Genomic DNA, 24,879 nt, shown 5'->3' on the forward strand with positions numbered 1-24,879 from the left:
CTGGGTAGTCTATTTGTTATTCCACTCACTTTTTAACTGGGTAGTCTATTTGTTATTCCACTCACTTTTTAACTGGGTAGTCTATTTGTTATTCCACTCACTTTTTAACTGGGTAGTCTATTTGTTATTCCACTCACTTTTTAACTGGGTAGTCTATTTGTTATTCCACTCACTTTTTAACTGGGTAGTCTATTTGTTATTCCACTCACTTTTTAACTGGGTAGTCTATTTGTTATTCCACTCACTTTTTAACTGGGTAGTCTATTTGTTATTCCACTCACTTTTTAACTGGGTAGTCTATTTGTTATTCCACTCACTTTTTAACTGGGTAGTCTATTTGTTATTCCACTCACTTTTTAACTGGGTAGTCTATTTGTTATTCCACTCACTTTTTAACTGGGTAGTCTATTTGTTATTCCACTCACTTTCTAACTGGGTAGTCTATTTGTTATTCCACTCACTTTTCTGTTGGTCTTGACTCTTGACTAGGAGGCCTGTTCAATAATTTCACAGCAGAATTACCTTTCGTAAGGCTTGCTCGCTAATGTTTCGGTTTGGTTTGCTAACTAGCTAGTGCCGTCATTCAAAATAGCACACACATTTTGTAATAACATAAGCTATTTAGTTATGAATGGCAGCCCTAAGGATATAAAGTTGAGGCAAAAAAATATTGATCTTTTGATGTTGAAAATGTAATATTCAACTTCAAGCTTTACCTGACAAACATGGGGCTTCAGATTTAATTTGAAAGACATTCCCGGAACATGTATGAACCCCATAAACTTTCCCCAGGTGAAGCATCCCAGAATCTGATTGCGCCCTCTCCTGGCAAGGATACATTTTACAGTGCCACCTTCTACATTAGACAAGGACAGTTTTTCTATTTCTCTAGTTCAACAGCAGGTAGCCTGATCATGCAGACTCAGAGGTACATATCACCAGGCTCTGTCTTTATCTTGTCTTTACATTTTGTCTTTACATCATTGGTTTTATAGAGGGTTTCATTTGTGGGTATTCATTCAGCACACACACATGTAAGCAACCAGGAGACCCATGAGGCAGCGCACAATTGGCCCAGTGTTGTTAGGGTTAGGGAAAGGATTGACAGGCTGGGATGTCCTTGTCCCATCGCGTGTGGTGGGCTGGGCGAATGCACGCTGGCTTCCGTCAGCAGTTGTACGTGTTTCCATCCGACACTTTGGTGCAGCTGGCTTCCAGGTTAAGCGAGCGGTGTGTCAAGAAGCAGTGCGGCTTGTCAGGGCCGTGTTTCAGAGGACGCATGGCTCTCGACCTTTGCCTCTACCGAGTCCATACGGGAGTTTCAGCTATGGGACAAGACTGTAACTACTAATTGGATATCACAAAGTTTTAAAAACACACAAAAAATGCATAAACTGACCAGGTGAATCCAGGTGAAAGGTACAGTATGATCCCTTATTGATGTCACTTGTTAAATCCACTTCAATCAGTGTAGATGAAAAGGAGGACACAGGTCAATTAAAGAAGGATTTTTAAGCCTTGAGACAATTGAGACATGGAATGTGTGCCACTCACCGGTTTGTGTCAAGAATAAATAGGCAGATAAATATTTGTTTCGTGTTTCTGACCTACTGGTTTACCTTTTTTTGTGGCAAGAGGTCACAAATGTTGCTGATGGTATTGCACACTGCGATATTTCACCTTACAGATACGGGATTTTGTCAAACTTTGATTGGAATTTTTTGTGGGTTTGTGCAATTCTATGGTCGTACATTTGGCAGGAGGTTAAAAATTGCATCTCAGTTTTCACCTAATGTTCTCTCTCTCTCTCTCTCTCTCTCTCTCTCTCTCTCTCTCTCTCTCTCTCTCTCTCTCTCTCTCTCTCTCTCTCTCTCTCTCTCTCTCTCTCTCTCTCTCTCTCTCTCTCTCTCTCTCTCTCTCTCTCTCTCTGTACAGAGCTATGGGAGTTGAACAGGACATGGGTGTTCCAGGGACCAGGTCCCTCCCTGCAAACCCAGACCATGATGTTGGACGAGGCCCATGAGAGGCTGTATGTAGGGGCTAAGAACACCCTGTACTCCCTCAGCCTGGAGAGAGTTAACCACCAACACAGAGAGGTAGGCCTGTCTGTCTGTCTGTCTGTCTGTCTGTCTGTCTGTCTGTCTGTCTGTCTGTCTGTCTGTCTGTCTGTCTGTCTGTCTGTCTGTCTGTCTGTCTGTCTGTCTGTCTGTCTGTCTGTCTGTCTGTCTGTCTGTCTGTCTGTCTGTCTGTCTGTCTGTCTGTCTGTCTGTCTGTCTGTCTGTCTGTCTGTCTGTCTGTCTGTCTGTCTGTCTGTCTGTCTGTCTGTATGTCTGTCTGTCTGTCTGTCTGTCTGTATGTGCGTGTGTGTGTGGACGTGATTTGAAAACTTGCCCCTCCAGGGCAGTAGGTTACCCAAACAGAGTGTATATATTTGTGTCTTTATTATGTTACTAAAGTTTGGACACAGAGTCCTTCCATAAAGAGCACGGCTGGAGACAGAGAGGAGAGAGATACTGCCATATGCCCAGTCTCAAATCCCAACTTTCCTTAACATCTCATAGGCTACGTGAACATCTGACTGTTTCCCTGAGGTGGTTGAAGTAGTAAATAATTGTGTTATAATGAGGTGTTATAAACTTCAGTTCTGTTTAATTATGTTAGACAATGACATACAGAGGAGGACAACTGACTATGGAACATATCTGTAATGCAGATTTCTAAGTGTAAAGTAATGTGATTATTATTGTCCATTTCCTACTGAGTTATATGAGGTCTTGGGGATGTTTATTATTATGTTTTAATCTGTTCTCTTGAAATTCCATAGTATCACTGATAACATATTTAATAATATACTTAATGATGATAAAGAGTGATTTGGGGCTGATGTTTTTCATACAAACATGTAGCTGTGTCCTAACTTGACCATTTTGAATTACAAAGATTCACTATGTTTACTAAACTCTTAGAATTAGTGGTTCTTCAAGGAACCATTGCTAGTAAATGGTTCATTTGTGCACCTTTGGTGAGGTGAGGGGATCTTGGAGGAACCTATTTCGTATTTGGGATTTTATTAGGATCCCCATTAGCTGTTGCAAAAGCAGCAGCTACTGTCACGATGTTCGTAATAATAATGGTCGGACCAAGGCGCAGCGTATGTGGAGTTCCACATATTTTAATGAAAGTGAAACTTGAAACAAATACCAAACAAAATAAACAATAATAAATAAACAACAAGAATAAACAAACCGTGATGACAATGGAGTGCTAAACAGCAACTAAACATGAACAGTATCCCATAACCCACAGGTGGAAAAAATGCAACCTAAGGATGATCTCCATTTAGAGACAACGATTACCAGCTGCCTCTAATTGGGAATCATACACAAACACCATCATAGACAAATAGACCTAGAACCCCACATAGAAATAATAAACTAGACTAAACACCCCTAGTCACGCCCTGACCTACTCTACCATAGACAATACAGGCTTTCTATGGTCAGCACACAAAATATGAAACATAACATAATACAGAACATCAATAAACAAGAACAGCTCAAGAATAGAACTACATATTTTTTTAAAGGCAAAATGTAGCCTACATATCAATACATACACACAGACTATCTTGGTCAAAGAGGGGTGAGGCATTGTGCCATGATGTGTTGCTTTGTCTGTTTTTTAAAACCAGGTTTGCTGTTTATTTGAGCAATATGAGATGGAAGTTCCTTGCAATAAGGGCTCTATATAAGACTGTATGCTTTCTTGAATTTGTTTTGAATTTGGGGACTGTGAAAAGACCCCTAGTGGCATGTCTGGTGGGTTAGGTGTGTGTGTCAGAGCTGTGTGTAAGTTGACTGCAAACAATTTGGGATTGAATGTTTCTTATAAAAAGAAAAAGTGATGCAGTCAGTCTCTCCTCAACTCTTAGCCAAGAGAGACTGTCATGCATAGTATTTATATCAGACCTCTGATTACAATAAAGAGAAAAACGTGTCACTCTGTTCTGGGCCAGCTGCAGTTTAACTAGGTCTTTCCTTGCACCAGTGGACCACACAACTGGACAATAATCAAGATTAGACAAAACTAGAGCCTGCAGATCTTGCTTTTTGGAGTGTGTTGTCAAAAAAGCAGAGCATCTCTTTATTATGAACAGACCTCTCCCCATGGTTACAACCATTGAATTTATATGTTTTGGCCATGACTGTAACGGCATTCTTCTATCTCCTCCTCTGACGAAGAGGTAGAATAAGGATCGGACCAAAATGCAGCGTGGTGGTTACTCATGTTCTTTAATGAAACTTGAACGATACATGAAATAACTAAATATACAAAATAAAAAAAACGAAACGTGAAAACCTATTACAGCCTATCTGGTGAACACTAACACAGAGACAGGAACAATTACCCACGAAAACACTCACAGAATATGGCTGCCTAAATATGGTTCCCAATCAGAGACAAATAGGCAGCCATAGACTAATTATTCACCCCACAAAACCCCAAGACAAAAACACACCACAATAACCCATGTCACACCCTGGCCTGTCCAAATAGATAAAGAAAACACAAAAATACTAAGACCAAGGCGTGACAATGACAGTTTAAAATCTAAGGTAACACCAAGTAATTTAGTCTCCTCAACTTGTTCAACAGCCACACCATTCATTCACACCACACTTTACATGTTTGACATTAGAGAAGCTTCCACTAATGAAAACCCGTTGAGTTCTATTAGATAGATAGCTCTGAATCTACAATATGGCAGAGGTTGAAAAGCCATAGCACATACGTTGTTTTCAACAATATGTTACGATCAATAATATCAAAGGCTGCACTGAAATTTAACTGTACCGCTTCCACAATCTTCTTATTATGAATTTCTTTGTACCAATCATCAGTCATTTGTGTCAGTGAGGTACGTGTTGAGTGCCCTTTTCTATGAGCATGCTGAAAGTCTGTTGTTAATTTGTTTACAGAAAAATAGCATTGTATTTGGTGAAACACAATTTTTTCCAACAGTTTGCTAAGAGCTGGCAGCAAGCTTATAGTTCTGCTGTTAGAACCAGTAGAGGCTGCTTTACCACTCTTGGATAGCGGAATTACTTTGACTTCCCTCCAGGCCTGGGAACAAAGACGTTCCTCTAGGCTCAGCTTAAAGATATGACAGATAGGAGTGGCTATAGAGTCAGCTACCATCCTCAGTAGTTTTCCATCTAATTTGTCAATGCGGGAGGTTTGTCATTATTGATCGATAACAATACACTTTCCACCTCTCCCACACTAACTTTACAAAATTCAAACGTGCAATTGCTTTTCTTTCGTTATTAGTTTTTTATGCATGAAAACTATTGCTCACTGTTCGTTGTTGGCATTTCCTGCCTATGTTTGCCCACTTTACCAATGAAGTAATCATTTAAAAAATTGGAAATATCATATGGTTTTGTGATGAATAAGTCATCTGATTCGATGAAAGATGGAGTTGAATTTTCCTTTTTACCCATAATTTCATTTAAATTACTCCAAAGTTTTTTTCCATCACTCTTTATTTCATTAATCTTGGCACCATAATACATTTTCTTCTACTTTTTGTTGAGTTTAGTAACATCATTTCTCAATTTGCAGTAAGTAATCCAGTCAGATGAGCAGCCAGACTTATTAGCCACTCCCTTTGCCCCATCTCTTTCAACCATACTGTTTTTCAACTCCTCATCAATCCATGGAGCCTTAACCGTTCTAACAGTCAGTTTCTTAACAGGTGCATGTTTATCAATAATTGGAAGAAGCAATTTTATAAAATCTGCAAGTGCAGCGTTTGGATGCTCCTCATTAATCACATCAGACCCACAAATATTTTTCACATCATCCACATAAGAGTCACAGCATAATATTTTGTACAATCTCTTATACACTATTTTAGTTCCAGCTGTTGGAACTTTGGCTTTCCTGGATATAGCCACTATATTGTGATCCCTGCATCCAATCAGTTTGGATACAGCTTTAGAACAAAGTTCTATAGTAATAGTAAAAATGTGATCGATACATGTTGATGATATTGTTCCTGTAGTGTTTGTAAACACCCTGTTAGGTTGATTAATAACCTGAACATGATTACAGGCACTGGTTACAGTAAGACACTTCCTCTTGAGCAGACAGCTTGATGAAAACCAGTCATTATTTAGGTTCCCAAGAAAGTAGACATCTCTGTTTACATCACATACATCATCAAGCATTTCACACATATTAGTTACATACATACCTAAAATGCCTTCAAACTCAACTCTGAACCTCAAAGCCAGTTCCACTGCTTTTTTTCATTGTTCCCCTTTAATCAGGGACTGATTTAGATCTGTGACACCAGGTGTGTGCAATTAATTATCAGATATTAAATTAAACTAGCAGGCTCCGGACATCATAGAGTAAGAGTGAAATACCCCTGCTATAATGTATTAATTAAAGGAAAATTCTACCCCAAACTATCTTTTGATATTTGTTTCATTAGTCCATTGTTGACATAGTCATACATGGATGACTATCATACATGGATCATACATGGAGGATTTCTATATTTTGAAAGGTACATATCTTGAAAGCTTGATAGCTGACAACAAAATATTTTAGAAAAATGTCTATCTTTGATAAGCTACCCATGAAAGGTCTGAAAATAGCCCACATTAAAACAGTACCAGTCAAAAGTTTGGACAGACCTACTCATTTAAGGGTCCTTCTTTATTTTGCAGCAGGCCTGATTCACACAGTCTGAACAGGTGATGTTGAGATCTGTCTGTTATTTGAACCCTGTGAAGCATTTATTTGGGCTGCAATTTCTGAGAATGGTCATTCTAATGAACTTATCCTCAGCGGCAGAGGTACCTCTGGGTCTTCCTTTCCTGTGGCGGTCCTTACGAGAGCCAATTTCATCACAGCGCTTGATGGTTTTTGCGACTGCACTTGAAGAAACTCTTGACTTTTTCCACATTGAATGACCTTCATGTCTTAAAGTAAGGATGGACTGTCGTTTCTCTGTGCTTATTTGAGCTGTTCTTGCCATAATAACGACTTGGTCTTTTAACTTCTGTATACCACCTCTACCTTGTTACAACACAAATGAACTTTTAACAAGGCACACCTATTAATTGAAATGCATTCCAGGTGACTACCTCATGAAGATGGTTGAGAGAATGCCAAGAGTGTGCAAAGATGTCATAAAAAGCAAAGAGTGGCTACTTTGAAGAACCTAAAATCTAACATTTATTTTGATTTGTGTAACACTTCTTTTTCTTAATCAAAATGCGTTTTTTCGGCAGAAATGCCTTCTCAAACACATGCCTTAATAATAGAATTGCATACCATATGTAAATACGAATTCAATTCAATTACAAGCCTAGTTGGTTTCGCCAAAGAAAAGTAATGCAACCTTCCCACTAGCCATGATTGGCTGAGATAATGAGTGGGCTTGACATGCCGAGAGATGATAGCATATAGCACCCTTCTGTCTATTTGAGCTGGTCAGTACAGTGGTTGCCAACTAAATGTTTTGAGATTATGCTGCAGGATTTAGTGGTAATTTGTTGTTTAGTACAGTACCCTGTGTCACTGCTTCATTGCTCCAGACCAGCGCAAGGGAAGTTAAAGTACTGATGGTGCTTTTGGGTCCCAAGGTGCTAATGTGTCTCTAACTGACAATGAATGGGCAACATAAACCAGATAGAATGATAATTATGCACAACTTCAAAATTCCATTTCAATGAACTGAATGAGGAGGATGAAGAAGGTGATTGAATTTAGAACAATAGTTTAAGAATTGCTATTCCTCTGTCATGCATACGCACCTGGAAAAATACACTTATTTTTGTTTCTACTTGTCAGTAGAAACAAAACTAAAACTAAAACTGTTGTTACACTAAGGTTTTTATTCTAAGATAAATTAAAATGTTCAATTATATTCCATGATATTCTTAAGAAATATGTGTTGACTGAATATAAGCAAGTGACGTCTGCTAAATAATACATTTGAAGGCACAGTCATATAGCCTTGGCACCTACATAAAGCTGAGTGACTCACTCATTCATGGCTTTGGATCAAAATAAAGAAGTTCCAACATTCTTTCTGATAGTCTTTAATAAAGAAATGTTTTGGTTATCCTGACCTGGTCATCATGTACTGTATTATAATAGCTCATTACAGGTTATTAGCAGGACAATAGACTCTTACCAACACCTCTCTGTATATTGATACCTTGTGCAAGGCAATTGATCAGCATGAAACACTTTGTTGCTGGATGCTCACGAGTGGTGCAGCGGTCTAAGATACTGCATCACATTGCAAACTACGTTCCTACAGATGCTGGCTTGATGCTCATGCCGGATGTGACCTGGAGAGATAACAAACTGAATTGATTTACAAATTAATAAGAATGTCTGACCCCATGTTCAAGAATGGCCTTTTTACTCACTCACTTTATGTTATCTCTGTTTGGGTATTGGTTATCTCCATTTGGGTATTGGTTAGACTACAATTAAGGTGTGGAAATGTTAGGATTATTTTGCTCTTACTGTAGTACTGTAGCCTAGAACTGACGGGTATCGTAGTATAGCACTATTATGGGCTATTTGCAGGACAATAGACTCTTACCAAGAGGGAGGGTCGGGGGGGAGAATTGTATCTACAAATGTATTTCTTAGTTAGGTTGACTGTATCACAACAGGTCGTGATTGGAAGTCCCTTTGGGTGGCGCACAATTGGCCCAGTATTGTCCATCTTTGGCCGGTGTAGGCCGTCATTGTAAATAAGAATTTATTCTTAACTAACTTGCCTAGTTAAATGAAGGCACATTGTACAGTCTTTCTTGGAATATTAATCAAATTAATTAAGCTACATTTCTTACAAAAAAAAAGGTTTTATGAGCCGACGGCAGGCTTTTAGTTTCTCTCCCTCTAAAAACAGAAATAAATCATTATAAATAACAAACTGGCTTCATTTAGAAATTAGTAAGAATGTCTCACCTCACGTTCAAGAATGGCCTTTTTCTCGCTCACTTTCAGTCATTTGTAAACTAAATAATCTCCAAAATATCATTATTTTTTAGACAAGCTATAGAAAGTTGGTTGGAATTTCAGTTTAATCCACCAGAAAAGACAGAACAAATAATCCAACAAATATTGTCGTTATACTTAAGTATACTAATTGATCAAAAAAAATGTATCAATTGGAACCTTTAACATGTGGAAGGGGGAAAAAATATGATTATTATTATGATTAACCCTGTTAACACATTAACCCTGTTCACAAGTGTAGCAGGCTGTGAATTCTGCAAACAACGTTTCTAGGATGGGCTATTAGCAGGACAATACATGTATATATTGGTCATATTGGTCATGGCTCCTGAGTTGCAAAGTGGTCTAAGTCACTGCATCTCAGTGCAAGAGGCATCACTACAGTCCCTGGTTCGAATCCAGGCTGTATCACATCCGACTGTTATTGGGAGTCCCAGAGGGTGGTCCCCATTTGGCCCAGCGTTGAACGGATAGGTTATTTGACAATGAAATAATCAAAGAAATTATTAATACATTTAGAATGATATAAAAGCACCTTAGAAATTCTCACAGATCGGATTTGCCTTAATGGAAAATACACCTTAAATATTAATTTAGAATCCTCCAATCCTTTGAATCTAATTACTGTAGGCCTGCCGTAGGTGACATGAGTCTCACTAGTGTTGAGTAATGCTGTGCTGTTAAAAGTGGTGTCAGTCTTATTTATTTAAAAAGCATATTGAAGTTAGAAGCAATAGTAAGAAGATAGAAGCAATAGTATTTTAAGCAATAGCCAAAATCAAATCAAATCAAATGTATTTATAAAGTCCTTACATCAGCTGATATCTCAAACTGCTGTACAGAAACCCAGCCTAAAACCTCAAACAGAAAGCAATGCAGGTGTACAAGCATGGTGGCTAGGAAAAACTCCCTAGAAAGGCCAGAACCTAGGAAGAAACCTAGAGAGGAACCAGGCTATGAGGGGTGGCCTGGCCTCTTCTGGCTGTGCCGTGGATATTATAACAGAACATGGCAAAGATGTTCAAATGTTCATAGATGACCAGCAGGGTCAAATAATAATCAAAATAATAATAATAAAGTCTACCCGCTGTGGTCAACTATTTCAGCATCGTTTCATGCTGCTCTGATACAAGCATGGGGACTGGTCTTGATAAATCAATTTTTTTTTTTTTTTTTTATCTCCGCAGGTTGAGAACAAATGAATGGAAATATACAGTATTATACAGAGACATGAGTGCATGGAACTCTCTTCCGTCTTATATAGTGCAAGTGAACAGTAAACCTGGTTTAAAAGAACAAATAAAGCAACACCTCACGGCACAACGCCTCTCCCCCATGTGACCTACTTGTTGTGTGTATGTACTGACATGTGTGTGAAACTGATAGATGAGCACATACACACACATTACACGTTCATGTTTTTAAATTTATCTAAATTGGAAAGTATTTTTTTTGTCTGTAATGTAATTTTCGTTAGCTGTCACCATTGGCATTGGCTAATGGGGATCCTAATAATTCAAATCAAATCAACAATGGACAAATGAAACAAATATCAAAAGTTAGATTTCTCCTTTCCTGGAGGAACCTGGACTGGAGGCATGGCTTAATAGGGGCCTGGCTTTTAGATCGATTTTTTTTGTGCCACCCTTTCAAGTAAATGTCATTCCTGTTCATCTGTTCTGTTCTATTGTCATCACATGTTAAGGTTGAACACTGATAGTTGTGTAGCTTCACTGAGGCTTACAGAGGAGAAGGAGTTCCTCAAGAGCCTATGCAAATCCCAAAGTTGGAATTGTTACCACTGTATTACTATATGTAATCAGCATTGTTTATGTCGGAAAATTGAAATTTGCAGTGTATGAACTTATCATAATGAACAAGAATGACATTTACTCTAACGGGTGCCCAAAAATAACTATCTGAAAACCCTGCCTCCAGTAAGCCAAGCTGCCACCTCTGCAATATATTATTAAAAAGGTACTAAATTGAACCCCTCCCATCCCATAAAGGTTCCTCAAAGAATTCCTTGAAGACTCTTTTCAGAAGGGTTCCTCGAGGAACCTTTTTGAGCAGTTTTTAGAACCCTAAAGGCAGGGTAGCTTTAATTCTAAGAGTGTAGTTCAGACACTTCAGGATGGTTATGATGGTTATGGAGACCTTTTGTGGTTCAGTCCACCCATAAACAAACGTTAATTACAGGATGTTATGCTGAACACTCAGACAGAAAGTGTGCATGTGTGAGTGTGTGTTTGCATGTCCGAATGCAAGTGTGAGTGTCTTATTTATTGTCATCTCTCATCAGATTGACTGGGCCAGCTCTGAGTCACAGGTAGAAGATTGTATGATGAAGGGTAAAGAGAAGGTAACAGAATCTGATGTACATCTTCATCTGTCATAGTTTACCCTACATATATGCAGTGTGTTCGATATCTGTCTTGCCTACTACTTACTGAAACGACATACTGTGTGCTATTTATACTGCATACTATTTAGAACGTACTGTTTTGCAAAAATGTATGCTGTAATAATAAATATCAAAATACTAGGCTCACCCATACTGAGAATGCGACATCTAATGAGCATGTGCTTTGTTTCCGCCATTTGAGCATTTTGGTACAGCACAGCCTTGTGATTATCAGCTGATTATCAGCTGTGTTAAACACATGGTTCTGAAAAGACAATTATCTTCCTCAATAGCGTGAAAGGAATTTGTACCACATAAAATCCCGAAATGAGTATCATTTCTTGACATGTAAAGCATACTCATAAAAAAATTAATATATAATGACATACTGTACTATAAAATGTTCTATTTTCGCATACCTAATCAGCCTACAATTTAAAATGCAAGTACAGATATTCGGACACGCCATACACTTCAAGTTACCGACCTCCCCTCTGTCTCCCCCCCCTACAGCCAGAGTGTGCTAACTACATCAAGGTGTTGCAGCAGTTTAACACAACACACCTGTTGGCCTGTGGAACAGGAGCCTTTAACCCTCTCTGTGCCACCATCAGGGTGGGACACGCAGGACAGGTGAGCAGGGATGGGATTTTTTTCCTTGTTGTTATTGCAAATAAGGTTGATATGCGAACATATAGAAGGACATGCTACTGTTTTGTCTCAGTCTCGTCATCTGTTCTTTAGACACCGACAGTCTTGCCTGAAAGAGCTGTAAAAACCTCAACACGCCCAATGGTCAATGTATGTTTCCTCAGAGAGACAGGGAGTTTGTTGATTCATCTGAAGGAGATACACACAGAGACACAAGGTGTGACATTATTGACGTTTGTGTGTCCTTTGAGAGAGCAAGGGAGAGAGGAGAGAGCGAGGGAGAGAGGAGAGAGCGAGGGAGAGAGGAGAGAGCGAGCGAGAGAGGAGAGAGCGAGGGAGAGAGGAGAGAGGGGGAGGAGAAGAGAAAGAGGTAGGTTGTACTGATAGTTAGTTTGTGTCCTCTGAGAGAGCGAGGGAATGTGTTTGTCTGGATTGTAAATGAGTTTAATTTATATCATCCCCTGTCTGTCTGAGAGGACCTGTGACAACAGCACCAGCAGGGAAAACAAACCAGTCTCCCACAAGACTTCAGTCAGAATAAAGAACAGAACATGCCATGGCTAAGGTCAAGCTCAGGGATGTCAATGTGTCACTACACCAAATACCCCTGTTTCGTACTGCTAATTATCTGAAGACTCTTGTCACTTCCTTGCCATTCAGAGTATCTAAAGACGTGTATCTGTGATGAAAAAGCAGCTTTATCGAATTAGTGTTTGATAATGGTAACACAGGGGTGTCAATAGTTAATAGAGACTAGCAATTCTGACTGCCACTGTGTCCAGCCTGAGACATCCCCCCTGTTTGCTGAGAGGTGCTTCTAATAACGGTTGCTAGATGTTGGAACATATCGTGACACTCACACCTCACCATTGTCAAAGCCCCCCACGCTCTTCATTGTCCCTGCTTTATATACTGTTAATTTACTTGTTTATATGTGACACTATGATTAATATATATTTTTTAACATTTGATCACATCAATACGTACTCGATAACAGGCCATTTTACGAAGTGTGTGTGCATGTGCGAGCGAGCATGAGTATGTGTGTTCTCACTGATACGTTTTGGTCCCCAGGCCAGACAGTTTGAGCTGGAGGAACAGAGTGTAGAGAGTGGAAGAGGGAGATGTCCCTATGACCACAACATTCCCGTAACCTCCACCCTGGACAGTAAGAAGACCACACACTACAAGACATTATCACTTCTGTTGTTTTACTTTCTACCTTGTATGTTTCATAATATATTATTTTCTCAATAACTCTCTGTCTCAGGCACACTTAGCCCTAACCCTATTAGAAGACTGATACTCTAGTATAATTGCTGTTATTGAGTATATTGCACAGTGCTTAGAGCAGCGTTTCCCAAACTCGGTCCTGGGGGCCCCAAGGGGTGCACGTTTCAGCTTTTGCCCTAGCACTACCCAGCGGATTCAAATAATCAACTCATCATCAAGCTTTGATTATTTGAACAACTGTGTACTAGGGCAAAAACAAAACGTGTTTGGGAAACGCTGGCTTAGAGGCAGGTTTAGTTTTAGCACAATGCTGCCACCGTGTGGAAATAACTCATTATAAAGCCGTTTTTTTTCCAGATTGCGATAAATAACAAAACAAAAAATTACCAAACATAATTTGCAATTGATTGTAATTTTGTTCTTAATTTAATGTGTGGAAAATTAGGTGTTAACTGATGAAACATCTGGTTTATTATGTTTTTTTTTCTGTGTGTGTGTGTGTGTGTGTGTGTGTGTGTGTGTGTGTGTGTGTGTGTGTGTGTGTGTGTGTGTGTGTGTGTGTGTGTGTGTGTGTGTGTGTGTGTGTGTGTGTGTGTGTGTGTGTGTGTGTGTGTGTGTGTGTTAGGAGGAGAGCTATATATTGGCCTGTATACAGACTACTGGGAAAATGATGCAGCTCTGTGTCGACTGAACAACCAAAGCTACACACGCACTGAGAGAGACAACAGACAACAGCTCAATGGTCAGTGTCCAGGCATTTCTCATTACTACTTTCTGTTTGATCTCTGGTACTCACCCACACTTACAGTCCCTTCAGAAACTATTCATACCCCTTGACTTATTTCACATTTTGTTGTGTTACAGCTTGAATTCAAAAGAGTTAAAAATATTAAAAAATCTCACCCATCTACACACAACCCCATAACGACATAGTGAAAATATGTTTTTAGGCATTTGGTTACTCTAGTAATTAAACCTTGAGTATCTGAAGCCCACGGATATGGATAATCATTCGTTACCCTGGCCCTACATCTGGTGACAGCGGTGGTTCTTTCAAGACTGGAAGCTAATGAACTCCCTGGGTTTTGATCTTTCCTAACTGCATTTGAAGTTGATTCGGAGCTTCTCCCTATCTAGCTTGTCGATGTACTGGAGTTTCCTAACTGCATTTGAAGTTGATTCGGAGCTTCTCCCTATCTAGCTTGTCGATGTACTGGAGTTTCCTAACTGCATTTGAAGTTGATTCGGAGCTTCTCCCTATCTAGCTTGTCGATGTACTGGAGTTTCCTAACTGCATTTGAAGTTGATTCGGAGCTTCTCCCTATCTAGCTTGTCGATGTACTGGAGTTTCCTAACTGCATTTGAAGTTGATTCGGAGCTTCTCCCTATCTAGCTTGTCGATGTACTGGAGTTTCATAACTGCATTTGGAGCTGATTCGGAGCTTCTCCCTATCTAGCTTGTCGATGTACTGGAGTTTCATAACTGCATTTGGAGCTGATTCGGAGCTTCTCCCTATCTAGCTTGTCGATGTACTGGAGTTTCTAACTGCATTTGGAGCTGATTCGGAGCTTCTCCTATCTAGCTTGTCTATGTACTGGAGTTTCCTAACTGCATTTGGAGCTGATTCGGAGCTTCTCCCTATCTAGCTTGTCTATGTACTGGAGTTTCCTAACTGCATTTGGAGCTGATTCGGAGCTTCTCCCTATCTAGCTTGTCGATGTACTGGAGTTTCCTAACTGCATTTGGAGCTGATTCGGAGCTTCTCCCTATCTAGCTTGTCGATGTACTGGAGTTTCCTAACTGCATTTGGAGCTGATTCGGAGCTTCTCCCTATCTAGCTTGTCGATGTACTGGAGTTTCCTAACTGCATTTGGAGCTGATACGGAGCTTCTCCCTATCTAGCTTGTCGATGTACTGGAGTTTCCTAACTGCATTTGGAGCTGATTCGGAGCTTCTCCCTATCTAGCTTGTCGATGTACTGGAGTTTCCTAACTGCATTTGGAGCTGATTCGGAGCTTCTCCCTATCTAGCTTGTCGATGTACTGGAGTTTTCTAACTGCATTTGGAGCTGATTCGGAGCTTCTCCCTATCTAGCTTGTCGATGTACTGGAGTTTCCTAACTGCATTTGGAGCTGATTCGGAGCTTCTCCCTATCTAGCTTGTCGATGTACTGGAGTTTTCTAACTGCATTTGGAGCTGATTCGGAGCTTCTCCATATCTAGCTTGTCGATGTACTGGACTTTCCCAACCTGGTTGGTGGTTCTGTGCTAAAGAGTTTCATTGTGAGTGAAATCAGCAATGCTTATGACAGCAGGACTTCAACATTGGTTACTGTGACTACTTCAAGCAACATGAGACGACCCCTGTGCCTGTATTTTGTCTGCCAATGTTTTTATTGAAAAGTATCATGTTGGACGTTGTTTTGCCCATTGTCCACATGCTATTTTGCTAGCTAATGTTAGATGACCATCTGTGTGTGTTAGTTATCTAGATGGCTAGATAGTAGCTAGCTTTACCTCACAAGTTCTGTACAGGAGGAGTTCGTACGTGCAGAGAAAATGTTTTCCTCTCTCTGTCATCTCTGCCTGCATACATGTACATACCCCCCCCCCCCCATTTTGTGCTGCTGAGGCTGTGGGTGACTCAGGCACATTGTGGGACTAGCTAACTGTGGATGGTGTCATTTGGGGAAAGGAAGAGATCGAAGAGGAGATATTCGGTGGTGTACCTGTGGGGCCTTTTACCGAGGCATTGCATGCTTGGCCAGTGACTGGGGATGACTGCTGTGGAGCAAGAGGTGCCTAGAGCACTACGGCGATGGTAGCACACTACACCATGGGCCTACCAACAACATCCAGGCCACCTGACCTACTAGTCATCATTCACTTATTGAATGAGCAGGACCTGAAGGAACACACACATTTGCTTAAAAAAAGAAAGAAGATAATTTCATACTGTGCTGTTGTGTTACTTTCTGTTGATATTCTAGTCAGGCCTGCATGTCATCTACATGTTGTAGTGATATTGTTGTATGTTGCATGTGGCATTTCGAGAGACTCTACGTTTCTTTTGCAAAGGAAGTACTGTGGGACCATAATTGGAGGACTTTCATTTTTATACCAGATGATGGAGCTCTGGGCTATAAAGATCAGGGGTTGCTGGGGTTGCTCTCGTTTAGAGTTTGGTGCCAGCTCTCAGCTCATATTATTTATCCTTCATGTAATTTGTTCCCTGAAGTTGTTTGGTTGCTCTAATAATTAAACCATGAGTAATATCTTAAGTTGCAATGCCCATGAAGAATCATTCTTTACCCTGGCCTAACACTAGTTAGCATTGGCTCACAAAACTACCTCTAACTTCCATCATACTGCACACAGAGACAAAAAAATGGTATCCAGACGACTTCATCTGACTCTGGGTAGGTAGAAAAATAGCTTAATTGCCAGAATTTTGACAATGAGGCCCTTTATCTACTTCCCCAGAGTCAGATGAACTCATGGATTCTATGTGTCTCAAATCAAATTAAACATTATTTGCCACTTGCGCCGAATACAACAAGTGTAGACTTTATTGTGAAATGCTTACTTACAAGCCCTTAATCAACAGTGCAGTTCAAGAAGAAGGAACAATTTACCAAGTAGGTTAATAATAAAAAGTAATAATAAAAAGTAATAATAAAAAGTAACACAATAAGAAAAACAATAACGAGGCTAAATACAGGGGGCACCGGTACTGAGTCAGTGTGGAGGCTATATACAGGGGGCACCGGTACTGAGTCAGTGTGGAGGCTATATACAGGGGGCACCGGTACTGAGTCAGTGTGGAGGCTATATACAGGGGCACCGGTACTAAGTCAGTGTGGAGGCTATATATAGGGGGCACCGGTACTGAGTCAGTGGGGAGGCTATATACAGGGGGCACCGGTACTGAGTCAGTGTGGAGGCTATACACAGGGGCACCGGTACTGAGTCAGTGTGGAGGCTATATACAGGGGGCACCGGTACTGAGTCAGTGTGGAGGCTATATACAGGGGCATCGGTACTGAGTCAGTGTGGAGGCTATATACAGGGGCACCGGTACTAAGTCAGTGTGGAGGCTATATATAGGGGGCACCGGTACTGAGTCAGTGGGGAGGCTATATACAGGGGCACCGGTACTGAGTCAGTGTGGAGGCTATACACAGGGGCACCGGTACTGAGTCAGTGTGGAGGCTATATACAGGGGCACCGGTACTGAGTCAGTGTGGAGGCTATATACAGGGGCATCGGTACTGAGTCAGTGTGGAGGCTATATACAGGGGCACCGGTACTAAGTCAGTGTGGAGGCTATATATAGGGGGCACCGGTACTGAGTCAGTGGGGAGGCTATATACAGGGGGCACCGGTACTGAGTCAGTGTGGAGGCTATACACAGGGGCACCGGTACTGAGTCAGTGTGGAGGCTATATACAGGGGCACCGGTACTGAGTCAGTGTGCAGGGGTACAGGCTAGTTGAGGTAATCTGTACATGTAGGTGGGACGCAGTAACTATCCATAGGTAACAAACAAACAGCGAGGAGCAGCAGTATACAAGAGGGGGGGTGTCAATGTAAATTGTCTGGGGCGATTTTTCTGAATTGTTCAGCAGTCTAATGGATTGGGGTTAGAAGCTGTTGAGGAGCCTTTTGGTCCTAGACTTGGTGCTCCAGTACCTCTTGCCATGCGGTAGCAGAGAAAACACTCTATAACTTGGGTGACTGGAGTCTCTGGCAATTTTATGGGCTTTCCTCTGACACCACCTATTATATAGGTCCTGGATGTCAGGAAGCTTGACCCCAGTGATGTACTGGGCCGTTCGCACTACCCTCTGTAGCACCTTACGGTCAGATGCCGAGCAGTTGCCATACCAGGTGGTGATGCAAAGTATCCTTTTAAATTAACACAAGTATTTGCATATTAATAACAGGGCCTTTTCACATGGTATATTGTATATGGTCTCTACATAAATGTAGAAGTATGTTATATTTTCCTGGAGGCAAAGTGAACTTTGTAATCCTGCGGTCACATTCTCTTTCTGAAACTGTCATGTTTCCTCTAGAGCCTAAGTTCATTGGGTCGGTGGTGATTCCTGATAACGATGACAGGGATGATGACAAGGTCTACTTCTTCTTCACGGAGAGAGGGATGGACGCAGAGGGGGTTAACAAGGCTGTTTACACCCGGGTGGGACGGGTCTGTGCGGTGAGAATTGCACAAATGCTCCGTTCTATCCTGCATGCCAGCATATCCATATACTGTATCATGTCCTCCCTTCCTTCACCTCCTTCCAATTCTAATCCAGTTCCTTCCCTCTCCCCCTCTCCTCTCCTCTCCTCTCCCCTCACCCTCCATCCCCTCCCTTCAGAATGACCAGGGAGGTCAGAGGATGTTGGTGAATCGTTGGAGCTCCTTCCTAAAGACCCGTCTCATCTGCTCTGTGGCTGGACCCAACGGCATCGACACACACTTCGATGAGCTGGGTACGGCTGTGTGTTCATGTGTGTTTCCTAGAGAAGGGGATGCACCTATAGTACTTTCACTTAATGGAGCCTAAATCTCTCTCTCTTTCTCTCTCCCATGTGTGTTTCATTTCAGAGGATGTATTTGTGTTGAAGAACAAGGATGAGAAGAATCCAGAGATATTTGGCCTCTTCAGTACTACAAGGTCTGCTGAGAGAGTCACGTGTGTTTTTTCAAAAAAGCACTGGTATATTGTATTGAATATCTTCTCTCTCTCTCTCTCTCTCTCTCTCTCTCTCTCTCTCTCTCTCTCTCTCTCTCTCTCTCTCTCTCTCTCTCTCTCTCTCTCTCTCTCTCTCTCTCTCTCTCTCTCTCTCTCTCTCTCTCAATCTACACCCCTCCCCTCCTCAGTGCTGTGTTCCAGGGCTATGCAGTGTGTGTGTACCACATGGATGTTGTGCGAGCAGCATTCAACGGCCAATTTGCACACCGGGAGAGACCAGAGCACCACTGGACCCCATACAAAGGCCGGGTCCCCTACCCACGCCCCGGATCTGTGAGTTACAACCTACAGCTACAACATATACTTATTTATCAATAGGCTTTACATTACCTGATTGGCTCTCCATACCCGATAAGTAAGGATACATGCACTGCATAGTTGGTGCAACACAAGAAAAGTGTAGTTTAGGAATTTTCTTAAGAATTGCACCTCCATTACAGCCAACTCCACACTGTATATCCAAACAATATACATTCAATAATGTCTTTCAAAAATGTGATATTCCAACAGCAGCATTGTACATTCACAGCACTGCCCTTATGCCTGTGACTGTGGCAGCTGCCCTTTGTAGAGAAAGAGTGTTACAGGTCGTTATACAACATTTCCTGTGAATGTCAGAGCTACTGTAGCTGTCTCTGCAGGTCACATCAGTGCTATCATTATACTGCAGCATACAGCTTCAATAGTAACCATTCGAGTCATTGACAGTGTAATGCTTTTTTCTTATTCATATGTTGCCTCTCCCCCATCTCTTCCACTCTCTTCCTCTCTCTCTCTTTTCTCCCCTCTATCCCTTTTCCCTCTCCATCTCTTCCACTCTCTATCTCTCTCTTTTTCCCTCTCTCTATCCCTTTTCCCTCTCCATCTCTTCCACTCTCTTCCTCTCCTATCTCTTTTTCCCCTCTCTATCCCTTTTCCCTCTCCATCTCTTCTCTCTTCCTCTCTCTATCTCTCTCTTTTTCCCCTCTCTATCCCTTTTCCCTCTCCATCTCTTCCACTCTCTTCCTCTCTCTATCTCTCTCTTTTTCCCCTCTCTATCCCTTTTCCCTCTCCATCTCTTCCACTCTCTTCTCTATCTCTCTCTTTTTCCCCTCTCTATCCCTTTTCCCTCTCCATCTCTTCCACTCTCTTCCTCTCTCTTCCTCTCTCTTTTTCCCCTCTCTATCCCTTTTCCCTCTCCATCTCTTCCACTCTCTATCTCTCTCTTTTTCCCCTCTCTATCCCTTTTCCATCTCCATCTCTTCCACTCTCTTCCCCTCTCTCTCTTCTCTCTCTCTCTCTCTCTCTCTCTCTCTCTCTCTCTCTCTCTCTCTCTCTTTTCCCCTCTCTATCCCTTTTTCCTCTCCATCTCTTCCTCTCCATCTCTTCCTCTCTCTTCCTCTCTCTTTTCCCTCTCCTCTCTTCCCTCTCTTCTCTCTCTCTCTCTCTCTCTCTCTCTCTCTCTCTCTCTCTCTCTCTCTCTCTCTCTCTCTCTCTCTCTCTCTCTCTCTCTCTCTCTCTCTCTCTCTCTCTATATCTCTTTTCCCCTCTCTATCCCTTTTTCCTCTCCATCTCTTCCACTCTCTTCCTCTCTCTCTCTCTCTTTTTCCCCTCTCTATCTCTTTTCCCTCTCCATCTCTTCCACTCTCTTCTCTCTCTTTTTCCCCTCTCCATCTCTTCCCCTTCTTCTCTCTCTCCAGTGTGCCAGTAAGGTGAACGGTGGTGGGTTCTCAGGTTCTAAGGAGTTCCCTGATGAGGTTCTGCGTTTTGTGCGTTCCCACCCCGTCATGTCCAGCCCGGTCCTGCCCCTCCACAAGAAACCTGTCCTACTGCAGACGGAGCCAGCAGGGAGGAGACTAACCCAGATTGCTGTGGACCGCGTCCAGGCCCAGGATGGTCACTACCACGTCCTGTACATAGGCAGAGGTATGCACACTGACACTACACTATGATCATCCAGTGCTGTGTATCACCAAGGTTATAGCTCCCTCCACTGATCACATGCAGAATTACAATCACAATCTACAGGAAGGTAAGATAGGCCTACCAGATAGACAGGCACTGACATCCCAAAACAAAGCCTTTGACTCTCTACTATTTGGATGTCCTGGGTGGTTGTATTGGTGAAGGTGTGATATTTACGTGACTTAAATACTCTCTCCCGTAGACGACTCTGTTGTGTTGAAGGTTATCAGCATCTACAACAAAGACACAGACACCATAGAGGAAGTACTACTGGAGGAACTGCAGGTGTTCAAGGTACTGCTGTTATTTAGCGCCACCATATGGCAAAAGATGGCCATTGCATCAATTACACATTCTTGGCACTCGGCAATTTGACTTGTTTATGGAAGATCAAAATGTTTTCATGTTATTTCTTTCTAGGTCCCTGTGCCAATAACTGAGATCATCATATCTGCAAAACGAGTATGACAACTATTTATCATGTTAAAATCATAGTTACTAACATTGTTTTGAAGCATGGTTGTTTAAAACTGCAGTATCTTCATCTAGCCACAAGATGACAGTGTATTGATTATCCGAATGTCGGGAAATGTAATGACAGTAGGCAAAGCGTTTTATGATGTTGATATTTACAAAAATGTGTACCTCTGTTAATTTTGGTCCCTGTGTTGTTGTTTTCATAGCAACAGCTCTATGTGGGTTCTGAGGTGGGTGTGGCTCAGGTGAGGCTCCATCAATGTGAACTGTATGGGTCAGAGTGTGCCGACTGTTGCCTAGCCAGGGATCCTTACTGTGCCTGGGATGGACTCACCTGCTCACGATACTACCCTGTTGGGGTCTACACCAAGAGGTGAGACAGGAACACAAACCTCATACACAAAGACACACAGGCATGTACAGTCACACACAGACATATGAACATGTACACAGCGGTACAGAGGCATCACATAGCAATCATTAGCACCGCTATCCTGCCTAATCCCCTCCTTCTTTCTCATCATCCCTTTCCGGTTCTTCCCTTTGATACCACTATGTCCTTATCTCACTTTCCCAAATGCCCATTTAACAGCCTCCACCACTCCCCCCTCTCTCTCAGCAGACGATTCAGGCGACAGGATGTTCGCCATGGCAACGCTGTACAGCTATGCAATGGGCTGCAGATTGATGGTCAGTCTGTGTGTGTGTTTGGGTGTGTGGGTGTGTGGGGGGGGGGGGGTAGAAAGTAATTACTCCTTGGCCAATGGCCTTTGGCCTGCTGAGGTAACAGAATGGTCACTGCTGAACTGTGTGTGTGTGTGTGTGTGTGTGTGTGTGTGTGTGTGTGTGTGTGTGTGTGTGTGTGTGTGTGTGTGTGTGTGTGTGTGTGTGTGTGTGTGTGTGTGTGTGTGTGTGTGTGTGTGTGTGTGTGTGTGTGTGTGTGTGTGTGTGTGTGTGTGTGTGTGTGTGTGTAGGGGAGAAGTACCAGGGTGCGGAGGAGAGGCAGGTGTATGGGGTAGAGAATAACAGTACTCTACTGGAGTGTACCCCTCGTTCTCTACAGGCCAGAGTTCTGTGGTACATACAGAGAGGTCCAGACAGAGAGAAGGTGAGACAGACATATATACATACTGTATATACATATACACCACTTTCCTTTCCTTTTCCATCTCTCCTTACCTCCCCTCCCCTCCCTCTTCTCTCCCTCCCCCAGGTCAGAGGTGATGAGAGTGTAGTCATAACGACCCACGGGCTGTTGTTCCTGATTGTGCGGATTGGGGACGCTGGCATGTACGTGTGTCAGACGGTAGAACACGGCTACGTCCACACCCTACTGAGGGTAACGCTTCATGTGCTGGGAGGGGAGAGGGTCAGTGCGCTGATACACAGGACAGGGGAGGAAGGAGAGGAAGAAGGGGAGACCACAGCAACCTCCTGTCACCTTCCCATAGATTCCCCTCCAGACCTCCACACTGGTTCCAACTCTGACCCCACTTCCAGACTACCAGGAGCCCTACCAGGGTCCTCCCTAGCCCCCGCTCCAGCTCCAGGCCCTACCTCTCGGCTGTGGTACAAGGAGTTCCTCCAACTTATAGGATATCGAGATACACAGCGGCTGGAGGAGTACTGTGAGAGGGTCTGGTGCTCAGAGAAAAGACGCAGGAAGACCAAACTTAGATACACCCAGCCACTGGGAAGAGGGAGAGGAGGGCAAGGGGGAGGGGAGAGCCTCACAGAACCCCCAGACACACCATGGACACCTGAGAGGAGGGAGAGAGAGGATAGAACAACCACACACACACAATGGGCCAGTTTTTTGTTGTTGTAGAGAATACTACTTCCAAACTAAGCTAAAAACGTGACACTTTCTTTTTTTAGACTTTACCATAACGTCTTCTTCCTTCTTATAACCATATTACATGTTATGTTATATTGTGTTTTTACCTTTCCTTGTTTCTGCTGTAATCTATGCCACTGGTGTCCGTCAGAGGGAAGGCACAGAGAACAGTTGAACTATTTATAACAACGTGGCCTTAATACCACAGTGCTGACAGCTTCTCTGGACGGACATAGTAGGGAAGATTCATAGCCATCCCAGCTGAACCCACAGATAGCGAACATTCAAACCGATTCCTCAGAAATAAAATGTTTCTAGAGATACACTTGAGCTGCTCGCGTTCAAAACCACTGGTTAGAAAATACACAACGTTACGGTAAATACGTTCTTTTTTTGCTTTGAGTTTATTAGTGGTTTAGAACTGATTCATTAAACTGGACATTGTACTATATTATTGTTTTACTGTATAGTTGGTAAACTTGATGATGTACGCAAGTATTTCCTACTATACTTTGTCAGTTAGTTTGGTGTGACTTGTCGGAGATTGAGGAGATCTAGATGATTTGGCATCATTGAATGATTACAGTAACGCAAAACTGTGTCTGCGGATCCGAGAATAGCCTCTGTAATAAATACCACGGAACTTAACATTTGAAAACAACAATAATAGTTTTCATAATGTACTATTGATGATGGAAGAGGGATTATATAACATTTTATAGACGTACCCCTCAATAAAAGTTATAGATACTTGATCTGGGCCATTAGAAATCTAATTATATCCACAGTGTATCTCAACACATGCATTTTCTCTTCAATAAATGGCCAACTTAAATGTGAACTGCAATCAACTGGTAGTTATAGAGTTGGTTGATTAGTATTCATATCAGTTGTCTATTTCACTCTCTCTCTCTCTCTCTCTCTCTCTCTCTCTCTCTCTCTCTCTCTCTCTCTCTCTCTCTCTCTCTCTCTCTCTCTCTCTCTCTCTCTCTCTCTCTCTCTCTCTCTCTCTCTCTCTCTCTCTCTCTCTCTCTCTCTCTCTCTCTCTCTCTCTCTGCTGTCAGTAATGATGCTACAGATGGGGGTTCATAATAACCATAGCAGAAGACAATCGACGTCGCTTTATTTTCCCTCCCAAATAAGGAAGAACGCCACAGTGACCATCCAAGCATGTCATTGGCTAGACAGAGGAGCCTGTCTCATGAATATTCAAACCTACTGGAGGAAATCAACCGTTTTATATTCTGACAGCATAACATTTATCAGGTTTCCATTACAATCCCTCTTTTATATGGAGTCTTTTTTGAAGTCTTTAAATTACATTATTCCCGCAGTCATCATCATCCTGAATGTTCTCTGAGTTTTAATAATGAACAAAAATATAAATACAACATTAAAGTGTTGGTCCCATGTTTCATAACCTGAAATAAAAGATTCCAGAAATGGTCCATACGTACAAAAATCTTAATACTCTCAAATGTTGTGCACAAATTTGTTTACATCCCTGTTAGTGA

General features: G+C 42.0%; 1 protein-coding gene across 2 annotated transcripts in view; it reads left to right on the forward strand.

The window, feature by feature from the left end:
• The window catches only part of LOC124001509 (semaphorin-3E-like), a 69,908-nt gene extending 45,567 nt beyond the window's left edge, over positions 1-24,341 (forward strand). Inside the window, exons 2-17 of one of the 2 annotated variants that reach the window (XM_046308341.1) lie at positions 1,936-2,096; positions 11,360-11,419; positions 11,975-12,094; positions 13,187-13,280; positions 13,971-14,087; positions 18,424-18,566; positions 18,730-18,844; positions 18,960-19,029; positions 19,236-19,380; positions 20,787-21,012; positions 21,254-21,345; positions 21,472-21,513; positions 21,735-21,901; positions 22,151-22,218; positions 22,503-22,636; positions 22,742-24,341. In XM_046308341.1, coding sequence (XP_046164297.1) covers positions 1,936-2,096; positions 11,360-11,419; positions 11,975-12,094; positions 13,187-13,280; positions 13,971-14,087; positions 18,424-18,566; positions 18,730-18,844; positions 18,960-19,029; positions 19,236-19,380; positions 20,787-21,012; positions 21,254-21,345; positions 21,472-21,513; positions 21,735-21,901; positions 22,151-22,218; positions 22,503-22,636; positions 22,742-23,356 — 2,369 coding nt within the window. In that variant the 3' untranslated portion in view covers positions 23,357-24,341. Of the gene's footprint in view, positions 1-1,935; positions 2,097-11,359; positions 11,420-11,974; positions 12,095-13,186; positions 13,281-13,970; positions 14,088-18,423; positions 18,567-18,729; positions 18,845-18,959; positions 19,030-19,235; positions 19,381-20,786; positions 21,013-21,253; positions 21,346-21,471; positions 21,514-21,734; positions 21,902-22,147; positions 22,219-22,502; positions 22,637-22,741 lie in introns of both variants that reach the window. The other variant, XM_046308349.1, reaches the window with a different exon arrangement.
• The last annotated feature ends 538 nt before the right edge of the window (positions 24,342-24,879 follow it).

The sequence above is a fragment of the Oncorhynchus gorbuscha genome, linkage group LG02, assembly GCF_021184085.1.
Source record: "Oncorhynchus gorbuscha isolate QuinsamMale2020 ecotype Even-year linkage group LG02, OgorEven_v1.0, whole genome shotgun sequence".
Lineage (NCBI taxonomy): Eukaryota > Metazoa > Chordata > Actinopteri > Salmoniformes > Salmonidae > Oncorhynchus > Oncorhynchus gorbuscha.